At 50.2% G+C, this 17883-nt stretch overlaps 1 protein-coding gene across 2 annotated transcripts in view; it reads right to left on the reverse strand.

The window, feature by feature from the left end:
• Positions 1–14789, reverse strand: part of ACOX2 (acyl-CoA oxidase 2) — a 30214-nt gene extending 15425 nt beyond the window's left edge. The window contains exons 1-13 of one of the 2 annotated variants that reach the window (XM_019469904.2): positions 14667–14757; positions 14417–14524; positions 12416–12598; positions 11855–12017; positions 11489–11640; positions 10967–11074; positions 8819–8938; positions 8391–8506; positions 7549–7721; positions 5157–5319; positions 3811–4001; positions 2194–2373; positions 605–710 (exon numbers count right to left, since the gene is read on the reverse strand). In XM_019469904.2, the coding sequence (XP_019325449.2) occupies positions 605–710; positions 2194–2373; positions 3811–4001; positions 5157–5319; positions 7549–7721; positions 8391–8506; positions 8819–8938; positions 10967–11074; positions 11489–11640; positions 11855–12017; positions 12416–12575 (1632 nt within the window). In that variant the 5' untranslated portion in view covers positions 12576–12598; positions 14417–14524; positions 14667–14757. Of the gene's footprint in view, positions 1–604; positions 711–2193; positions 2374–3810; positions 4002–5156; positions 5320–7548; positions 7722–8390; positions 8507–8818; positions 8939–10966; positions 11075–11488; positions 11641–11854; positions 12018–12415; positions 12599–14416; positions 14525–14666 lie in introns of both variants that reach the window. The other variant, XM_019469903.2, reaches the window with a different exon arrangement.
• Between the last annotated feature and the right edge of the window lie 3094 nt (positions 14790–17883).

Here is a 17883-nt window from a genome sequence, read left to right on the forward strand (position 1 = left end):
TCACCTGCTGTTCCCTTTGCCAGGAAATCTTCGTTTCCAAAACCACAGCCTCTACCCTTTGGCTGGCTAATTTCAGCTCATCCTGGAAGTCTTGGCCTACATGCCACTTCTGGGAAGACTTTGTGGTCCTCAAGCTGGGTAGAGACGTACATCTCTGGGATCCTGTGGCAGCCTGTGTCTCACAGTGCCCAGCCCGATGCCTGGTGTTGAGGGGGTGGTCAAATATTTGCTGACTGAATGTGAATTATGCACAAACACAAAACATAGTAGAAATTGAAACAGACATCTAAGGATTGCCTGTGGGGCTAAGGGGAGACTTAACCTGCTTTTCTATCTGGGAGGAAATATTTGAACAACCTGAAGCAAATCCAATAACACTGCCTCATTACATTTTTTTTTTCCCTAAGAGCTGTCAGCAAGATTGCTTTGGAGTTAAGTCCTTTAATTAAAATACCCTGCACAAAAGCCTTGGAAGTGAAATGAGGGCAGCCACTGAGCAGGGCTGGGGAATAATGGCAGAGCTCAGATTTTCTCAGCATGGTGGCCTGCTGGGGAAACCAAATAGGCCCCTTTCAGTTGGAGCTTCAGCTGATGGGCAGCTCACCTTAGCAGCCTGGACGTGCATGACAGTGGTCTGGTTCCATGCCTCATACCTGTCAGCCCCGGACTGCATCAGAGTCTGCAAGTGATGCACTGAGTCCTTTATGAGCCTGAAGGCCAAAGAAAAAAAGGTTCAGCTTCCTGACTGAGTGGGAAAGGGACTGGTGGAGTTTGGTCTCAGGCTGCCTGGGGTCCCTCAGAAATAGAAATACAGTAATTCCCATTTATTGACTATTTGTGTTATAAGGCTAAATGCTACACATTATCTCTTTAACTCTTAAAAATTTTTTTTGAATATTTATTTGGAGAGAGAGAGCTTGAGCAGGGGAGGGGCAGAGAAAGGAAGAGAGAGAGAATCCCAAATAGGCTCCAGCTCGTGAATCATGAGATAATGACCCGAGCCTGAGCTGAAACGAGAGACGCTTAGCCAACTGAGCCATCCAGGTGCCCCTTTCTTGAACCCTTTTAAGGGTAGGCATTCCCAATTTACAATGGGGAAAACTGAGTCCCAAACTGGTTAACTAACTGGTCCAGGGTCACATAACTAGTAACTAACTGGTCCAGAGTCACATAACTAGCAGCTTAACCTCTGACCTGTAAAGCCTGAGCACTCTAGGGCAGGCACTGACCCTCCTTTCTAATGCAGACACCATCCTGATACCAGTAACTTCTGTGGCTGAGCAAAGACAGTGGTTTTCCTGTAAAGGCTATTGAGGCCTGTCAGTCACCCAGTCTGTTTCAGGTTCTTCCTAAGGAAACTTAAAAGGCAAGAAAAGAAAACCAAACAAACCCTTGTTCTCCAAACCACTAAATTGGTCATTTGCCATTTACTTAACCTTTTCCTTTTATTTTCTATTTCCTGACCATCCGCTCATGATCCTTGGAATTTGTATGCAAAGCAAACTGTTTATTAAGCGATATTTATTTTTTTTCTTGTCAGGGAATAGATAAACAGATGTCACATTGAGGTCCAAGCAAAAGTCAGTATAATGGCATTTTAATTACCCTGAACAGCCTTATTTTGCACTCTCTACCTCCCCTAACTAAAATATTAGATCTGTGAGGCTTAGGCTTTTCTTGACTGGTTTACTAATAGATCTGTAGTACCTAGAATAGTGCCTAGCACATTGTAGGAATTTAATATTTGTGGAATAAATAAATGAATGTCCAGAGTTGCTCATGATTTTGAAACAATTATTAACTATCCTGGGAACCACAGGTTGGGGTATTAGGGCCTCTATGAATATTGGTGTTTACTTTTATTTATTTGTTGGTATTTACATACTGACGTGGTACTTACACATGGTACATTCATTGCATTGTAAATCACAGTAAAAACCTATAGATATAAAAAGTTCCTTGCACTGGCCAGAGGGGTGATGTCCCACTAGCTCAACGAGGATGGGGAAGTGATGGTGGCTGATGGATGTGACTTCCCCTTCTCTGCCCACGGTGACAGGAACTGAGAGGACTGAGGTTGGGGAAGGGGGTGCTTTTTAGAGGAGTATGCATGAATGCTCACCCATCCCATCCCAAAGGCCCTAGTGTAGGAAGGAGCCCGTCCCCAAGTGGAATGGCCAATTTCTTGCTCACCTGGCTGCCACGTGTGCCCAGGCCGTGGTGTAGAGTTGTGGGTGGAGGAAGTCAGCTGCTTTCTGGGCTGGGCACCTGGCCAGGTCAGGTGCAGTCAGGTACGCAACAGACTGAGGGAGAGACCTCTGCGATGTGGAGTCTTGGGATGCCTGAGCTAGCAGGTAGTTTTTCTCCAGAAACCTGGGGGTGGGGGGTGGGGGTGGGAGCCAGTGAGCAGCGGGAGCCCTGTGGGATAGACCAGCGCCCCTATCTCCAAAAACACACACTCTTAGACTCCCTATAGGAGAACCAGGACCATGCAGTTTCTTGCCTGGTCCCTCCTGATGGTTATCCTCACCCCAAAGCCCTCCCCCCCCCCACCTCCCCAGCTGTGAGGCCCTCAGGGCCATGCACCCTGAGACTGTGGTTTCTTCCACAGTGAAAGGAGGCTGGAACTGCAGAGCTGGGTAGACACTCAGATCCTGAACCGAAACCTTTCTGGTATCTGAGCAAACAGAATTTATTCTTCTGGTTAGGATCTTGTGATTTGGGGATTTATGCTGAATTGTACAGTGGCAGCAGAGATTAAATTTTCTTACTTGAGAAAGGATAGGTGTAAGAAGGCTAACACGAGTGGGAGAATTACAGGTGACTCTCGGCTTCTTTCCTGTGATGATCCAGTGCTTATAGGCTCTGGGCTCAGCCAATCCTGGATTCCCAGGCAGCTCTGTTGAGACCTCTGTGATGCTTGTGGAAGTTACTTCACCTCCCTTGGCCTCAGTGTCTCCATATTTAGATGGGGATAATAATACTCACCTGATAGAAGGTTTGTGAAAACTGAGAAAATATTTGTATTGCTTTTATAATGTGGGACACAGAATTTCTAATACATGATACTGTATCCCCCTTATAATAAAAAAAAAAGCACCATAATACTACATATTATAAATTTTTTCAAGAATATTATATAGCCTGTTTGCTAGCAAGCCCTTTCTCCTTGCATGGGGAAACATGTGCCCTGTTGAGTCACCCGAGGATAGATAAATGTGAAAGGCCTGGTCAGTCCGAGTCCCCACAGACAGAAGAGAATGAACAGAAGCCACCACTTGTCGGTCGCGAATCCTGGGTCCCTTCCTGCCTCTCAGGTGGGAGCTTCCGTGAGCAGGCCCTGTGCTAATCCTGAGGACAGTTGGTGGGCAAGGCCCCAGGAGATCTGGCTCACCGAGAAGAGACACTCGGATGGTGTTGAGTGGGAGGGCCAGGGTGGGCATCTAAGCAGCGCCCCGCAGAATGAGCCGCTTACAGCAGCAGGCCCAGCAGGCCAGGCCAGAGTATTCGGGGGAGGGAAGGGAGCCTTCGTGAAGCCCGTGCTGGGAAAGAGGAAACTTGGCCAGCTGGGGAAGGGAGGTGGGGGAGTGGGGATGGGGGCGGGCAGTGTAGCATTTTCCCACTAGCAGTGGGGAGCCACCGAAGAATGTGAAGCAAGGGAAAGCTGCACTCTTCTCCAGCCTTCCTAAAGCTCAGGATGGGCGGGATCCAGACTGTGTGGGTTGGTTGGGTGGTCTCCGCATGGCCCTGCCCAGCATCCGTTCCCACCATGGACATCGGCTGCCGCTTCAACCCACGCAGGGGCCTTACCTGGCCATCTGCAGGTAGAGCACAGTGTTGTCACCCTCATAGGTGCAGGCGGCTGTCACTCTGGCGACCAGTGAGGGCAGGCCACTCAGCTTCGAGTAGCCATGGCCACCGCAGGCTTTGCGGCACAGCTCAGTCCCCCAGCTGCACAAGTCTGACACCATGGCCTTGATTCCTGAGCTCAGTGCATGAAGCTGTGGAACAGGGGGTCAGGGCAAGTAAGGGGGCCCTCCGGTAACAACCATGCTTACCGCTCATACAACCTGCTATATGTCCATGACAACCCCGTGACATAAGATTGTTTCCTCAGCTCTCAACTTTATGACTGAGAAGGCTGAGACTCAGAGATGTTATGTGACTTGCCCAAGATCACACAATGACGCAATGTAGCTGTAGTAAAGACAAAGGAAAACTGTCCAGGCCAGTGTCTCCAGGATCCCTGGAAGAGGGTGCTTCCAGGACTGGGCTCACCATCATCCAGGAGTTGCAGATTTTGCTGGTCAAGTGGGGTTGTTGGAGAGCTGTCCTGTGAGAGTGGAGGTCCACCACCAGCCCACTGGCCTGGGTTGTACGAGGAGCTTCCAGGCTGCAGACCTGGTTTGAGCTTTTGGTTCTTGAAAGCCTTTAACCTATCTTTCAGACTTTTAAGTCCTTGGGAGGAAGGTTATGTTCCTTAACCTCTCTGTGCTTCACTTTCCTAATCTGTAAAATGGGAATATAAAATGCTGCCTGCTCTACAATTGAGAATTAATGAAGCTATGCTTATGAAGCCCAGGGTCTGGTGGACTAAATGTTACAGTATATCTAAGTCCTTGGTCCTTTATCTGAGACCCTTGGGGCCGGATGTATTTTGGAATCAATGCTTTTTGAATTTTAGAAAGCTAAAGCAGGGCATTTAAGGTAGATTATATATAATACTCAGAAGAGTCTGGGGCAGCCTTAGTGATCAAACTCATTAATATTTCTGCTGCAAAATGTATATACTTCCAGTGGGATAAATCAGATCAATTCAGGTCAAATTGTGCCACCAAATGTGTTCTCAATGACTGTAATTTTGGGGGGCTTTTTAGATTTCAAATACACACCAGGGATTGTGCTCCTGTGTTGTATGTATTATGTGTGATTATTCCCTCTAACATTTTTGGAGCTTTCTGGAGGCCAGATGTAGGTGGATTTATATGTCAAGGTACAGTTCACCCTGGGTGCCCTGGGATGTTGGAAGGCTGAGAGGAGATAGTAGAAGGAGCCTGTGGGAACAGGGCTGTGGCTGCATCCCAGTGATGAGAACAATTTCAGCCATTTCCCAGCTCCTGCACCCCACCCCTCCACCCCCAGCAGACAGCAGGTACCTCAGGCAGGACGCTGAAGTCTCTGTTCAGAATGGCATCATAGGAGCTGTGGAAGAATTCCAAGAGGTTTTTTGTCAGGAAATGGAATGCATAGACTGTGGCCAGCTGAGGAAAGAGTTTCTGCTGCTGTGTCTGGTGGTCCAGGACTTTTGCCTCTGGGTCACTGAGTGGAAGAAAAGAAGAAGGTTTAGAAGATTGCTACATGCCACCTCCCCACTTCCCATATCCCCAGTCCCATAAAATACTTAAAAACTGATAGCTTTTGTGGGGGGGCACCTGTTGGTTAAACATCTGATTCTTGATTTCAGCTCAGGTCATGATCTCATGGTTCAAGCCCCACATGTGGCTGACAGTGCAGAGCCTGCTTGAGGTTTTCTCTCTCCTACTCCCTCCCTGCCTCTCTCCCTCGCTCGCTTTTGCTCTCTCAAATAAATTTTAAAAACCTGATAGTTTTTTATAACTCACTGCAAAACTTGACCTGAACTGACATGAAGTTATTAATGATCTTAAAATTCTATCTAACATGAATATCCACAAAATTCTCTGCAGAAATATTGACATGTTTGCTTATGGATGTTGCCCCTTATGGGGGAAGTTTACAAAATTACAGCATATGCACCATATTATCCTGCTAAAATCTGAAAGTTATGAATTCCAACATATTTGGTCCCAAGGATTTCAAGTAAAGGGTTGTGGTCTTGTACCCCTGATGATTTGAAACTTGACCTTTCAAAGTCCAGGTACACATTGTATGTGCTGGGAGGTACATCGAGCCTAATCAGTAACTCTGAGGATGTGAACTTGGGTCTGATGGAATCCTAAGGTAGGGACTGTATTTGCCTTGTCTGTTGCTGTGTCTTCAGTGCCCAAGACTGTATCCAGCATGAAGGGGCCTGGAGTAACTATTTTGTGGATTAAAAGAAAGCATGAATGTGAGGAGCCTCCCATGGCTCTCTGGGAAGAACCCAGGTCAGCAACCCCTCACTTAGACACATACTATTATAACCATACTTGGGACACTTCTGCAACCCAGAAAACTGAAGTCTGGATGGGACAGCAGCAGCACCTTTCCCTGGCACCCCTGTCCTCCAGAGAAGACTCCCTAACCCCAGGAATCTGAAGCCCGGGCCAGCACAGGGACCCTGGGTTTGCCAGAGGAAAGGGTCCTGGGCTACAGGCCTGGCATGCTTTGTTGCTTTTTACTCTTAGCACTGCCCTGAAAGATTGCTCTTATCACCCTGTGTCGTAGGTGAGGAAGTTGAGGGACAAAGAGGTGGGGTGACTAGCATAAGCTCCCACAGCTGGCAAGTGGCCTAGCTGTGGTCCACCCAGGTCTGCCTGGCATCTGACCTGCAGTCCATTTTGCTTAGACTGCTGGATCCTTCAGTCCATGGCATGAAACATCGCCAGGTTCTTGGGCTGGAAGTTCTCTCATCTTCACATTACAGGTGAAAAAAATGAGGCCCAGAGAGGGCAAAGGACTTGCCCAGGGTCACTTGGCAGAGTTGGGACAAGAACTGGCAGGTTGAAGCCCATCCCTCAGCACCACTAGTTGAATCAGTTATGGCTGTACCTCCCCTGCCATGCTCACTGGGGCACCATATGCTCAGCTCCATGTTGCCACATCCTGGGTGCATGTCCCCATGTGGGACATAGTGGTTGTATATTATTTTCTGTTTACAGCAAAATTATTTGCCGTTTACAGGCAGTCCTGTATTTTCTTTTGCTGAATCTGGCAATTGTGTGCATTTCCACAGGCATGCATATGCATGGGTACACATACACATGTTAAAAAACAGAGAGTAGTTGGCTATTTGGTCCCATAGGGCAGAGGGAGGATTAGCTTGACACAGTCACATACAACAAAATGGATCCAGACTTGGACATACCACAGGATGCTGACAGTTCCAGCCAGACAGAACCGACTTCAGCCGTATACTGTCTGGTATGACAGTTGGGCTTTTCCAGACACAATCACTCACATCCTGACAGAACAAACTCAGGAGCCACAGTCACCTGCAGTTTGGCAAGCGGCTGACCCAGACACACTCAGCTGGTCATAGCTGGGTAGGACCCAGTTGGACTTGGACAGACAGACTGAGTTAGATCTGATGGTCCAGGCCAAAGACAAATGATCTCACAGAAACCCCATGGGGTCAGACACTGACAGACACAGGATGGGCAGCCAATCAGCCAGGGGTTAGAGGGAGCCAACAGAGACCCTACAGACATGGCCAGGTGGGCTAGGTCTGGGCAGGTGTTGCGTGTGTGTTACGGGGGTGATGTGTATTCCCAGCACCCCACTCTGGCAGAGGGGTGGCAGCAGGGGGCAGGTGCTGTGGGAATCAGAGCTAGTTCTGTCTGTAGTGGTCAGCCTGTGGGTGCATCTTGCCTGGGCCGGAGGCGGGACTGCCGGCGGATGACCGAGTAGCGAATGGCGATGACACAGGCCTTCTGTAGAATGGGTAGTATCTCGCCCCAGAGCAGATTCACCCGTGTTATCACCATGGAAAGGTAGTTGATCTGCAATTTTCCGAGCTTGAGGTAGGTGCCATCTGGCAAGACCTGGTGGGCCAAAGGCAGGTGTTGAGTCTGAGCCAAGACTCCCCAGACTGTCCTATACCCATAACTATGGGCTTCATGCCCTGCAGGCACCACAGTCCTCAAACCGCTCACCTGGGACAGATGGCCGACTACCAGCCAGAGCGTGCTGGTGTGGCCGCGCTGATTGTTAAACACACCCGTGCTTTTTGCGAAACAGCCACTGCCCTAAGTGCCTTGGTTCACAGCTCCTCACCTTGGACACCTAGGACCTCCCCCACATCCACAGCTTAAAGGTAATGCCTGGCAAGATGGGGACCTCCAGAACTTCCTCTAACACCTGGCCAGTGTCCGGTCTGTGATTGGCTGTGTCTAGGCCTCACTGCAGGTAAATACGCTTTCACTCTCAGCCCTTCCCTCTTCTCACATTGCTTTGCCACCCTACCCCATGACTGCTCTACCTTCCCATTTACCCGTGGTAACTCTGAGGCTCAGGTAGGCCAAGTGACTTGCCCAATATCACACTGCTTCTAAACTGGGTTTTTACACAGATCTGTGGGATACCAGAGCCTCTCTGAGGTGGGGTCTGCTTCTCTGCCCTATGGGGGAGGACCCAGAGACAGCAGCAATCTGCAGGGGGCCACCATCCCCTCTCCAGGCAGCATAAGTTTGCAGCATCTCCAGGACCCCCACCTGTGTAAAGCGACTCAGCATGTTGTCTCTGGGGATCCGCACATGGTCCAGTCGCAAGAAGCCATGGTCTGTATAGTCAAAGCCCATCTTGGGCCCGATGTCTCCAACAGTGATTCCTAGAAGGAGATGGAGACGGGAACATCTATCAGCCAAGTACTTTGTGTGGGGTACCACACACACGTTCCAGTTCCTCTGAGCCTCACGGCAGCCTGTGACATTGGGGTTTTATACCTGTTTGCAGGGGACCAGGCTGAGGTCAGATTGGGTGCTGATTCTTGCTTAAGTTCACCCAGCCAGTTAGCATGAGGGCTGTCCAACCGGACTCCTCCCTGACCAAGGGAGACATGTTCTAGCTTCTCCCATGACCTCTGGGGCCTTAGGACAGGGAGGCCGTCCTGGCAGGGGTCCTGGGAGTCACATGGGCTTACCTGGCAGTGGGGTGTGGTCCTCAAGGCTCCGGATGGGCACAATAAAGGCGTGCATTCCCTGCCGGGCTCCTGAGCAGATCAGCTGGGCCTGGACCAAGGCGTGGGTGGCTGACCGTCCCACTGAGGGCAGAAACATGAGAGGCCCAGCATGATCTCTGGTGTAGGAGGACTTGGTGTACAGAGCAGGCAGGCTGACTCTCCTCATCAGGAGCCTGGATGTGGGTCCAGTCTGTAATGGGTTAGGAGGACCAGTGTGGTGGCATGGGGCAGGGCAGGGCACTCTATGAGGCCAGGATAGGGTTTGTTTGATCTGCCTTCACAAATGGTGTGGGTCAGAGGAGGATGCACAAGGAGCCTGAAGGGTAAGGGGTATTTTCCAGGGGAGGAGGGCACACAGGGCAGGGAGGGCAAGGCAAAGGGAGCGGTGTGCTCAGAAGCTTGAGGGCTGGCTTGGCTTTGTGGGGCCAGGAAGAGGAAGAGATAGCATCTAGGGTAGCAAAGCAATGCTTTTTCAGGATATCCCTTGACTCACCCTGACTCCTCCTTGGAAGTGACTGGAACAGTCCAGAGCACTTTAATGGGATTGTCTGGCTCTAGAGTGCACTGGGTTGGAGGGCTTTATGACAGCCATTCGGTGGCTGGAGGTTCAGGGGTTCTAAGTGTCAGGTTTGTGGAGCAACCACCCCACAGTACACAGGCACAGTACACAGGGTCGGGAGGCTCAAGGAGGCTGCTGGAGATATTGAGTCATTTTCTTGGGAATCTGGGAGATAGGGTCTATACATCAGAGCTGCAGGAGTGCGCATGTCAGGATCCGTGGTGAGAAAACTTGTCCCTTACCACAGGGAGAGGTGTGCTCTGTTTCCCTCTCCCCATCCCAGCCGATGGGCGCCTTTGTGGCCTCAAAAAGTCACTGATCCCAGAGAGGGGGAACTGCCCCCCAAAGAGCCAGATAAATCCAGCAGTGTTTTGCAAAAGGCACTGTGGAATGAGCAAGCTTTTTGTTTTTTCTGTCCTCAAAAGTCTATAAATGAATCTATCATCCACCTAATAATAATGAATACAGATAATTGCCATTTCTCAATATCCAGGTGGTGCCGGACCCTGTGCTGATGCTTTCCAGTTCTTGCAGGGCAGGTATTACCGATGAGCCCCATTTTCCAGGTCAGGAAACTGAAGCTCAGAGAGGAGAGTGATGTGCTCAAGGTCACTGGCCAGGAGGAGGCAGAATTGGGATTTCAACCTAGCCTGATTGCAAATGTGGTTTCTTTTTTTCTGTGGCTCTGACATCAGACATCTGACATCCATTCCCTCCCTCTCTCTCATTGCGCTCTCCTGTAGCTCCCTTATTTCTCGGAATTCTCTCTGTCTCAATCTTTCTCCCTCTCTGCTGATCTCTCGCCTGTCTCTTTGTGTTTAGTTGTATTCCTCATATTCATTGTGTTTTCTTCCCCATGTAAGTGTTCATCAAATGGGTCTGGAAGTGCCATCGGAGGTGTGTTGTCACATCTGGGGAAGAGGGCTTTGGTGGTGCCCCCTCTCAGGAAATCAGAGCTTCAGGGAAGCAAGGTGTGGTCGCCACCTGGTGGCCACCGGGGGCAGTGTGGTGCCAGTGACCCGGCTCTGAGCCTGCCTTCCTCCGTGTCTGGAGCAGCGGCAGGGAGCGATGTTTTTCTCTCTAACTGTGTGATCGAATGGAAGCCTAATCATTAACCTGGGCGATGAGAGGACCTGGGGTTGTGGAGAGTGCCTGGGACTAGGCTGTGGTTCTGTGATGTGTGTGTGTGTGTGTGTGTGTGTGTGTGTGTGTGTGCGTGCGCATGCGTGGCATCTGTGTGGGGGCAGCATGCTTGTGAGAGAGGCCTTGGCCCTCATTCCCCACAGTTGAGTTGGTTTCCTCAGCTACTTCAAAGTTCCCTTGGAGGCCTCTCAGCTGCTCGCTGATGAAATTATTCACATCCCACCTGTTTAAAGTGAGACCCTGAAGTTCAAGAAAGTGAATTGATTTGCTCAAGGTCACTAGCCTAGACCAGGGCATCAATCCAAGGTGCACTGGAATCAGAGCCAGTGCTATTCTGCTGTCCAACTTTGTTCTCACTGGGGACGGATGGGGCTGGCGGGGGGGGGGGGGGGGCGATGGATACTCACGGTCCCCAGGCCACCATTTGGTGGCAGTCATCGTGGGGCTGTGTATCACAAACTCCTGGGTGGCTGCATCATAGGTGGCTTCAGTCTCCAGGCCCTGAAGATATGTCCCTTGGAATCAAGGAGGGGAGTTAGACATGTGGCCAGGGTAGGCATCTCACCTGGGGAGGAGTGTCCTGGTGGGCCTGGAACTGCCAGGCACCCGCCTAGTCTGGGGTGGGGGGAGCTTCCTGCTGTACCCTCAGGCATCTCTCCTCTTTCACCTGTGGGCTGTGAGGGGGACACATGGCCAGCCCATGACAAGGGATGGTCGCTGACATTTCCAGAAGGAATGACTTGCCCATTGCTAGCTCATACAACCTGTTTGTGTAAATTAGAAAAAGGTACCTCCTCCTTCAAGACCCTTGCCTGCCACCCGCTGGAATGTTTTCACATGAAATCTGTACAATGTCTGACCACTGAGATGTGAATGGGCTCTCCGGAACCTTGCACAACCTGTACACAGCGTCAGGAGCCCTGGCTCACCGTGTCCCAGTTCTGTCTGGGCGTATGTTGTGATGATCTGTAAATTATTGCAGAGTGGGGCCCATTTGGCAATCTGCTCCTCTGAGCCCAGGCTCCTGAGGGCTTTCAGGAAAAGGCTGTGTATATTTAAGGCCACTTCTCCAGAAACGGCTCTGTTGGGGAGAGATGCAGTGGTTGAGTAGTGCCTTGGAGACAGGGACCCGGTACCATCAGCCTGGCAGCATGCAGGAGGGAAGGGGCACCTGCCATCCTGCTTTCCCGACAGCCACTGCCTTTAAAGTAGGGGAAAATCACTCATGGGGTTAAGGGTTTCCAGGTGATCCCAGGTAGATTCCTCTCTGGTGGGGCTACCCTGGGAGTGAGTACCTGTAAGCGTAAAATAATTCAGGACTGTTTTCCGACCAGCCCAGGCACTTTGCTATTGTCTGGATGTGGAATTTCCTCTGAACGGCGGCCTCATAACATTCATTCTGGGTCATGAAATAATTATCCTTCAGGCTGCATTTTGGATCACTGTGGATGATGCTCTCTTCCAAAAAACAAAGAACAGAAGGCTTAGAGATCTGGGTGAGGTTCCTGGCACCTTCAGATCTTCCCACCCGCTTGCCTCATGGACGTGGAAAGGAAGTCAGACATTACTATCATTTTACAGACACAATGACCAAGCACCCGAGGCGGGAAAGTGACTTGCCCAAGATTACAAAGCTATGCAGTGGCAGAATAAGGACCAGCACCCAGGTCTTCTGCTGCCTAGGACTCTTCTATCCTTCAGGTGGGCTCAGGGAATACGAACAGGTTTAAGACGTCTTTAGAGCCCAAAGGAATGAATCTCTAACGGTGAGATTTTGAGATCAAATTTGGTATTTGAAGTTGGGACTGCTAGCGAAGGGCTCTTCTTCCAAGAAAAGCATCCCAGCCTCTTCTTACCAACTTTCCTCCGGAGTGCAGTGTTCTCGGCTCCGCCATCAAGGATGTTGGTGAGCCGTTCCACGTTGAAAGACTGTATGTTCCTCTCACACTCTATGTCGGGGTGCACTTGCCTGCTCCAGGTATCCCCCAGGGACACTCGGTGCACTGGGCTGCCCATCCTAGCTGGGATCTGCTTGGTGCCTGAGGAGAGATACTTCTGGCCTCGCTGCTCTGAGCCTTGGTGGTTGTGGAGGCCGTGGGGGGTGGGGGGGTTGCTAAGAATGTGTGCAGGGTTTGCTGCGAAGAATACAGGTTCAGCCTGGCTGTGGGGGATGCACAGGGGTCCCAGGGGGAACACAGGAAGTGTCCAGAGCTTAGTGTCCGTCAGGGGCTGCTTAGCATAGGGAACTAACCCCCCTTAAGTATTTGAGTGCCACCGTACCCTACCGTGCTGCCTGCGAGCACTTGGCTGGAATTGCATGCAATAATTGCTCAGTAAATGGTAGTTCAGTACCTGTTTGTCGAGATTTGGGCAAGATCTGATCACAGAGCTCATGCTCTATCCACTGCAATGTGTGTTCACAAGAATTGCCTGGGGGAGTTCTCACAAAAAGTCAGTTAACTTCACACACGTAAAAAATATTTTGGTGAGCTTGAGCGTGTGGCCTCTAGCCACACAGTGGGAGGTGGCCAAGAGTTGGACAGGGTCTGACCACAGAGCACATGCTCTGTCTGTGCTATGGCCCTGCCAAGGGGACTCACTGTAGGGAGTGAGTCAGGCTGAGCTCTTAAACTGTAGTCACGTTGTTTCCCTCTGCTGCTTGGAATTTGTCCCTTAGTGTCCACTGCTTGTAGAAGAGAGTCCATGCTCCCTGCACTGCCCTTTGTCCTGTTTCAGCTTACCTCCACACCTGGGTGGGGACTACCCCTCTCCTCCTGCCCTGTGCCTCTGCTATTTCCCCCAGTGTTTTTTTTTTTTAAAGGACTATTTTGTTTTTTAAATAATTTTTAATGTTTATTTAGTTTTGAGAGAGAGACAGAGTGTGAACAGGGGAGGGCAGAGAGAGAGCGAGATAAAGAATCTGAATCAGGCTCCAGGCTCTGAGCTGTGAGCACAGAGCCCAATGGGGGCCTCAAACTCACAAACTGAACCCTGAGATCATGACCTGAGCCAAAGTTGGTGGCTTAACGGACTGAGCCACCCAGGCATCCTCCCCCTGGTGTTCCTGGTGAGACCCACCCTCTAAGGACCCTTCCTCTAAGAAGTCTTCCTGGTGACAGCAGCACCCCTGGAAGAACTGAGTGCTCCTTTGCTGTCCCCTGGGGGCTATTAGAGTAGACAATATGGCTTATTTACTCGAATGTCCCCCTTCCAAGGCAGGGAGTGCCTGGGTGACCACTTCTGCTTTTCCTTGGATCCCATGAGCTTAGCTCTCATGTGACTTGCTGTAACTCTTTCCTGCAGGCAGCCACTATTTTGATTCCCTTTCTTCTTCACCACAACCCTACAGATAAGGTATTGTTTTTACCATTTTACAGAGAGGTCAGGAAGGGAAGGAAGGAGACCCTGTAAGGTCACGCAGCACATACGGCAAATGGGATTCGTATGCAGGCTTCCAAATCAAAACTCCTGAGTAGATGGCAGGGCCATGGGGGGTCTGACAGGGGGCCTGGAGGGTTCAAGGAGCCCCTATCATCTGCCCCCACAGAACCCCTGCAAGGTTGCCTCAATGGTCTCCTGTCTTCCTGCTCTACACTCTAACGGCTGCTGTCTCTTCACTGTGCTTGAACAGCCCAGGCCTCCCCAAAACCAGCCTCTGCCAGGCTGTATCCTCTGCCTGGAACTCTTCTTCTGGAACACTCTTTCCACAAATGTCCTCTTGGCTCTCTCATTACATCCTTCAAGTCTTTGCTCAATATCACCTTCTCAGTGGGGCCCACCTGACTGCCCTCTTTAAAATCCCACGCCTCCTCTCCCTGCTCTACTTTTTCTTCTAACATACAAGGTAATTTACTCACTTATGTTCTTGTTTATTGCTGCCTTCCCTATTATAGGGTCAAGTCCAAGGGGGCAGGGGCCATTGTCGCATTACCCTAGCATCCTAGGGCCTGGCCTACAGGCAGGGTCTAGGAAATAGGGGTGGAAATGAAATGAAAGCAGTGCTCAGAGTCATTAGGAGTGCGGGAAGGGTCATTACTCAGGTGGGACAGTCCTTAGTCCCCAGTACTCAGGCTCCCAGTCCCTCCCCTGTCTCTCGGCCCAGCTCACCTGTGTCCTGTGTCTGTCCTTCAGGCTTGACCTGGCCTCTCTAGCGAAAGGCCTAGGTTTCCTATGGGTGGCCCAGCCCCTTTCTCCTCCCCTAGGATGAGCTGGAACAGGAAACACTGAAGGCAACACTTGGCAGGCTGTCCACTCTCAGTTGCCCCTGGTTCACTGTTGCCAAGCTCAAGTTTTTCCCCTGCCCCTCTGTCTTCAAGTGGGTGTGACCATGCTGTGCCAGAGCCAGAGCTGTCCAGGAGGATTTCTCCATGGAGCATCAGCCGCTGAGCCTCATCTTCCTCTTCCTCTCTCCACCTGCCTGGCCCTATGTCTCAGAGCCAGTTCCCAGGAACATGCAGAGATTTGCATTCTGTGCAAGGAAACACCACCGCCCTCCGCTGGAGTCCAGAGGCCTGGGTTCAAATCCTGAAGATTTGACTCTGAGTTACTTCACCTCTCTGAGCTTCCCTTCCCTCGTCTATAATTCACGGGGTATAAAGGAAAGCTCTTGGTAAACTGTGAAGCACCAGGATTTGTAACTTGAGACTATTACTGTTTTCTTGGTTCCCCAGGAGAGAATTTCTTAATTTCCAGGAGTGATGTTGAATGGTGGAACTTCTGATTCGCTGGCAGTCTGCTGGTGAGATATTCCATGGGCAGGCGTGTGAGCGCTTGGGTTGTACCAGAAGCATTGAGTTGATTTGTTATCTATACATCTTTTTAAGTGCCCACAGTGATCTAAGCACTGGAGCACGGCAGGAAGCAAAAACAAAACAAAACAAACCTGTACCCGTCCCCTGACCTTGTGAAAACTTGGGACTAGGGGGCTGTTGGGGAGACAGTAATCACAGTAGGAATGAGCAGGAAAACCTACATGGGACGCACACAGTCACTTCTAATGAGTTTATAACTTTTTTGAACTTAAAGCTTTATCGCCCTCTCCTCCTGCTCCCGCTGTTCCCCAGGCCTCTCCAGCACTACCTGTCTGGCTCCTCTTTATCTTTTCATCTCACCACACTGTTTTAGGAAGTCACCCTGGTCTGGATTAGAAGTTCCTGGACCTGCTTTCTTAGCTCCAAGTTTTGGGTCTTTGTGATATATGTATATATTCGGTCTTTGTCCCCAGTTCCTGGCACAGAGCCCCCCAAACCCTTGCAGTCTCCTGAGTGATAAGGACTGTCTTTTGTGTCTATGGATGGGGGCCCATAGGCAGCTTCAGGGTGGGGCCTGGTTGCTGGAAAGAGCAAATCTTAAAATTACAGCATTGGAATTTTTAGTCCTCCCCAGCACACCCTCCCCACCCAAACTCCAGGGAGGGGAGAGGATGCAGATTGAGCTAATTGCCAGTGGCCAATGACCCAATCGATTATGCCTGTGTAATGAAACCTTGGTAAAAATCCCTAAGCAACATGGTTTGGGGAGAGTTGGTAGACACGGAGGTGTTGGGAGGTGGCCCAGAAAGCTCTGTGCTGCCTCCCTTCCAAGACCTCGTCCTCTGCATCCCTTCCAATAGGCTGTTCCCAAGTTGCATCCTTTATAACCAACCAATAACCATAAGTAAAGTGCTTCCCTGAGTTCTGTGAGTCATTCTAGCAAATTACTGAACCCGGGGTGGGGGGTTGTGGGAACCCCTGAATTTATAGCCAGCAGGTCAAAAGTACAGGTGGCCCCTGGGATTTGCACTTGTTGTCTGACATGGGAGCAGTCTTGTGGGACTGATCCTTAAACCTGTGGGGCCTACACTAACCCCAGGAGTTGGTGTCAGAATTGAACTGAATTGTCGAACACACAATTGTGTTGGAGGATTGGTTGTTGGTGTGGAAAAACCACATGTTGGTGTTAGAAAAAGACACCACACCCTTGGTACACCCACTACAGTGGTGGGTATTTTGTCTTTAGCTATTGGTTTTTGTGTAAATCACTAATGAAAGCAAGCACTATGTTGTTCTTGGTCACCAATACAGTCCCAGCCCCAGGGACCCAGACCAGGTCTAGCCCAGGGTAGGTGCTCAACAAATATTTGGTAGGTGAATGAATGAACAAAAGTTGACAGAAGCCATCCAGATTCTCTACCCCAAAGGCACAGCCAAACTTAGTGAAGGACTTTGGAGCTTTGACGTTTTTGGTTTTTTTTAAGGTGGAAATGGGTGTGTGTGTGTGTGTGTGTGTGTGTGTGTGTGTCCACCCTATTTGTACACAGTTGTACACTTTGACCTGAGATCCAGCCCTGCAACCTCAAAGCTGGGGATTCTTCTGGGACTACTTATACCAAAAAATCTGTGTACCCAGCTGGGTTCCCAAGGTGATCCTGGTCTTTCTGCAGCCTTTCCTGATCTTTCCTGATGGACCTTTATCCTATGTGCTTCAGGAGCATAGTTGTTAATATCCAAGGAGCTCCCCACAGGTGGTCCTTATGTGAAAGGGTAGCTCTGCAAGGTGAATGATTTTTCTCTTTCCCTACGTTTCTGCCCTAAAACTTGGCTTCTCTTATGCTTAGCATTAATATTAGTATTCATTAGTATTCATACACCTCTGACCATCATTCCCTGAACGAATATTTTTGGAGCATGGGGCACTGCTTGTGGTGGGACCCAGAGTGGAGCCAGGTCTCTGTGAGTGGGGTGGGATGTTTACAGGTTCCCTCACTTCCACTGCATAGACAACCCTGGAAAGTGAGATGACTCTTTTCATTTTGCAGAAGTGGAGACAAGCCCAGAGAGGTGTTGTCATTTGACCAGGTTTGCATAGTAAGTAGGATGCAGAACTGGAATTTGGACCAGCTTTGCTGGCTCTTTATATTTTCACAAGGTTGGGAAAGAAGTCAAGAGACCCAAGTACCTGTTCTGGCAGGACTTCTGAGGTGTAGTGACTCTGGACAGGTGCCCTCTTCTTCTGGATCTTGGCTTCCCCCCCTGTGGTGTGCGGTATCTTCTCTTTGAGGGGTCTCATCCCTCCCCACCATGTACTCGAGGTAGTGTCAAGCTTGTGTCTTGAGGAAGAGACTGACCCCAAGCTTTGAGATGTTACTCAGCAGATCCTGCTGGGACTGGGAGGCCTGGACGCTGGATTCCCTGTTGCTGTTAGCAGTGGCTTTACACAAGGTAGTGGCTCCAGGGAAGGTGGCCTTGACCCTACTATTTGGAGGTGAAAGTTCTGGGTCCCAAACTGGCCTCTGCCAAGAACTTGTGCTGGCTCTTTTTTTTTTTTTTTTTTAATGTTGATTTAT

This window comes from Panthera pardus, unplaced genomic scaffold (assembly GCF_024362965.1).
Source record: "Panthera pardus isolate Hobbes unplaced genomic scaffold, ASM2436296v1 HiC_scaffold_8, whole genome shotgun sequence".
Classification (NCBI taxonomy): domain Eukaryota; kingdom Metazoa; phylum Chordata; class Mammalia; order Carnivora; family Felidae; genus Panthera; species Panthera pardus.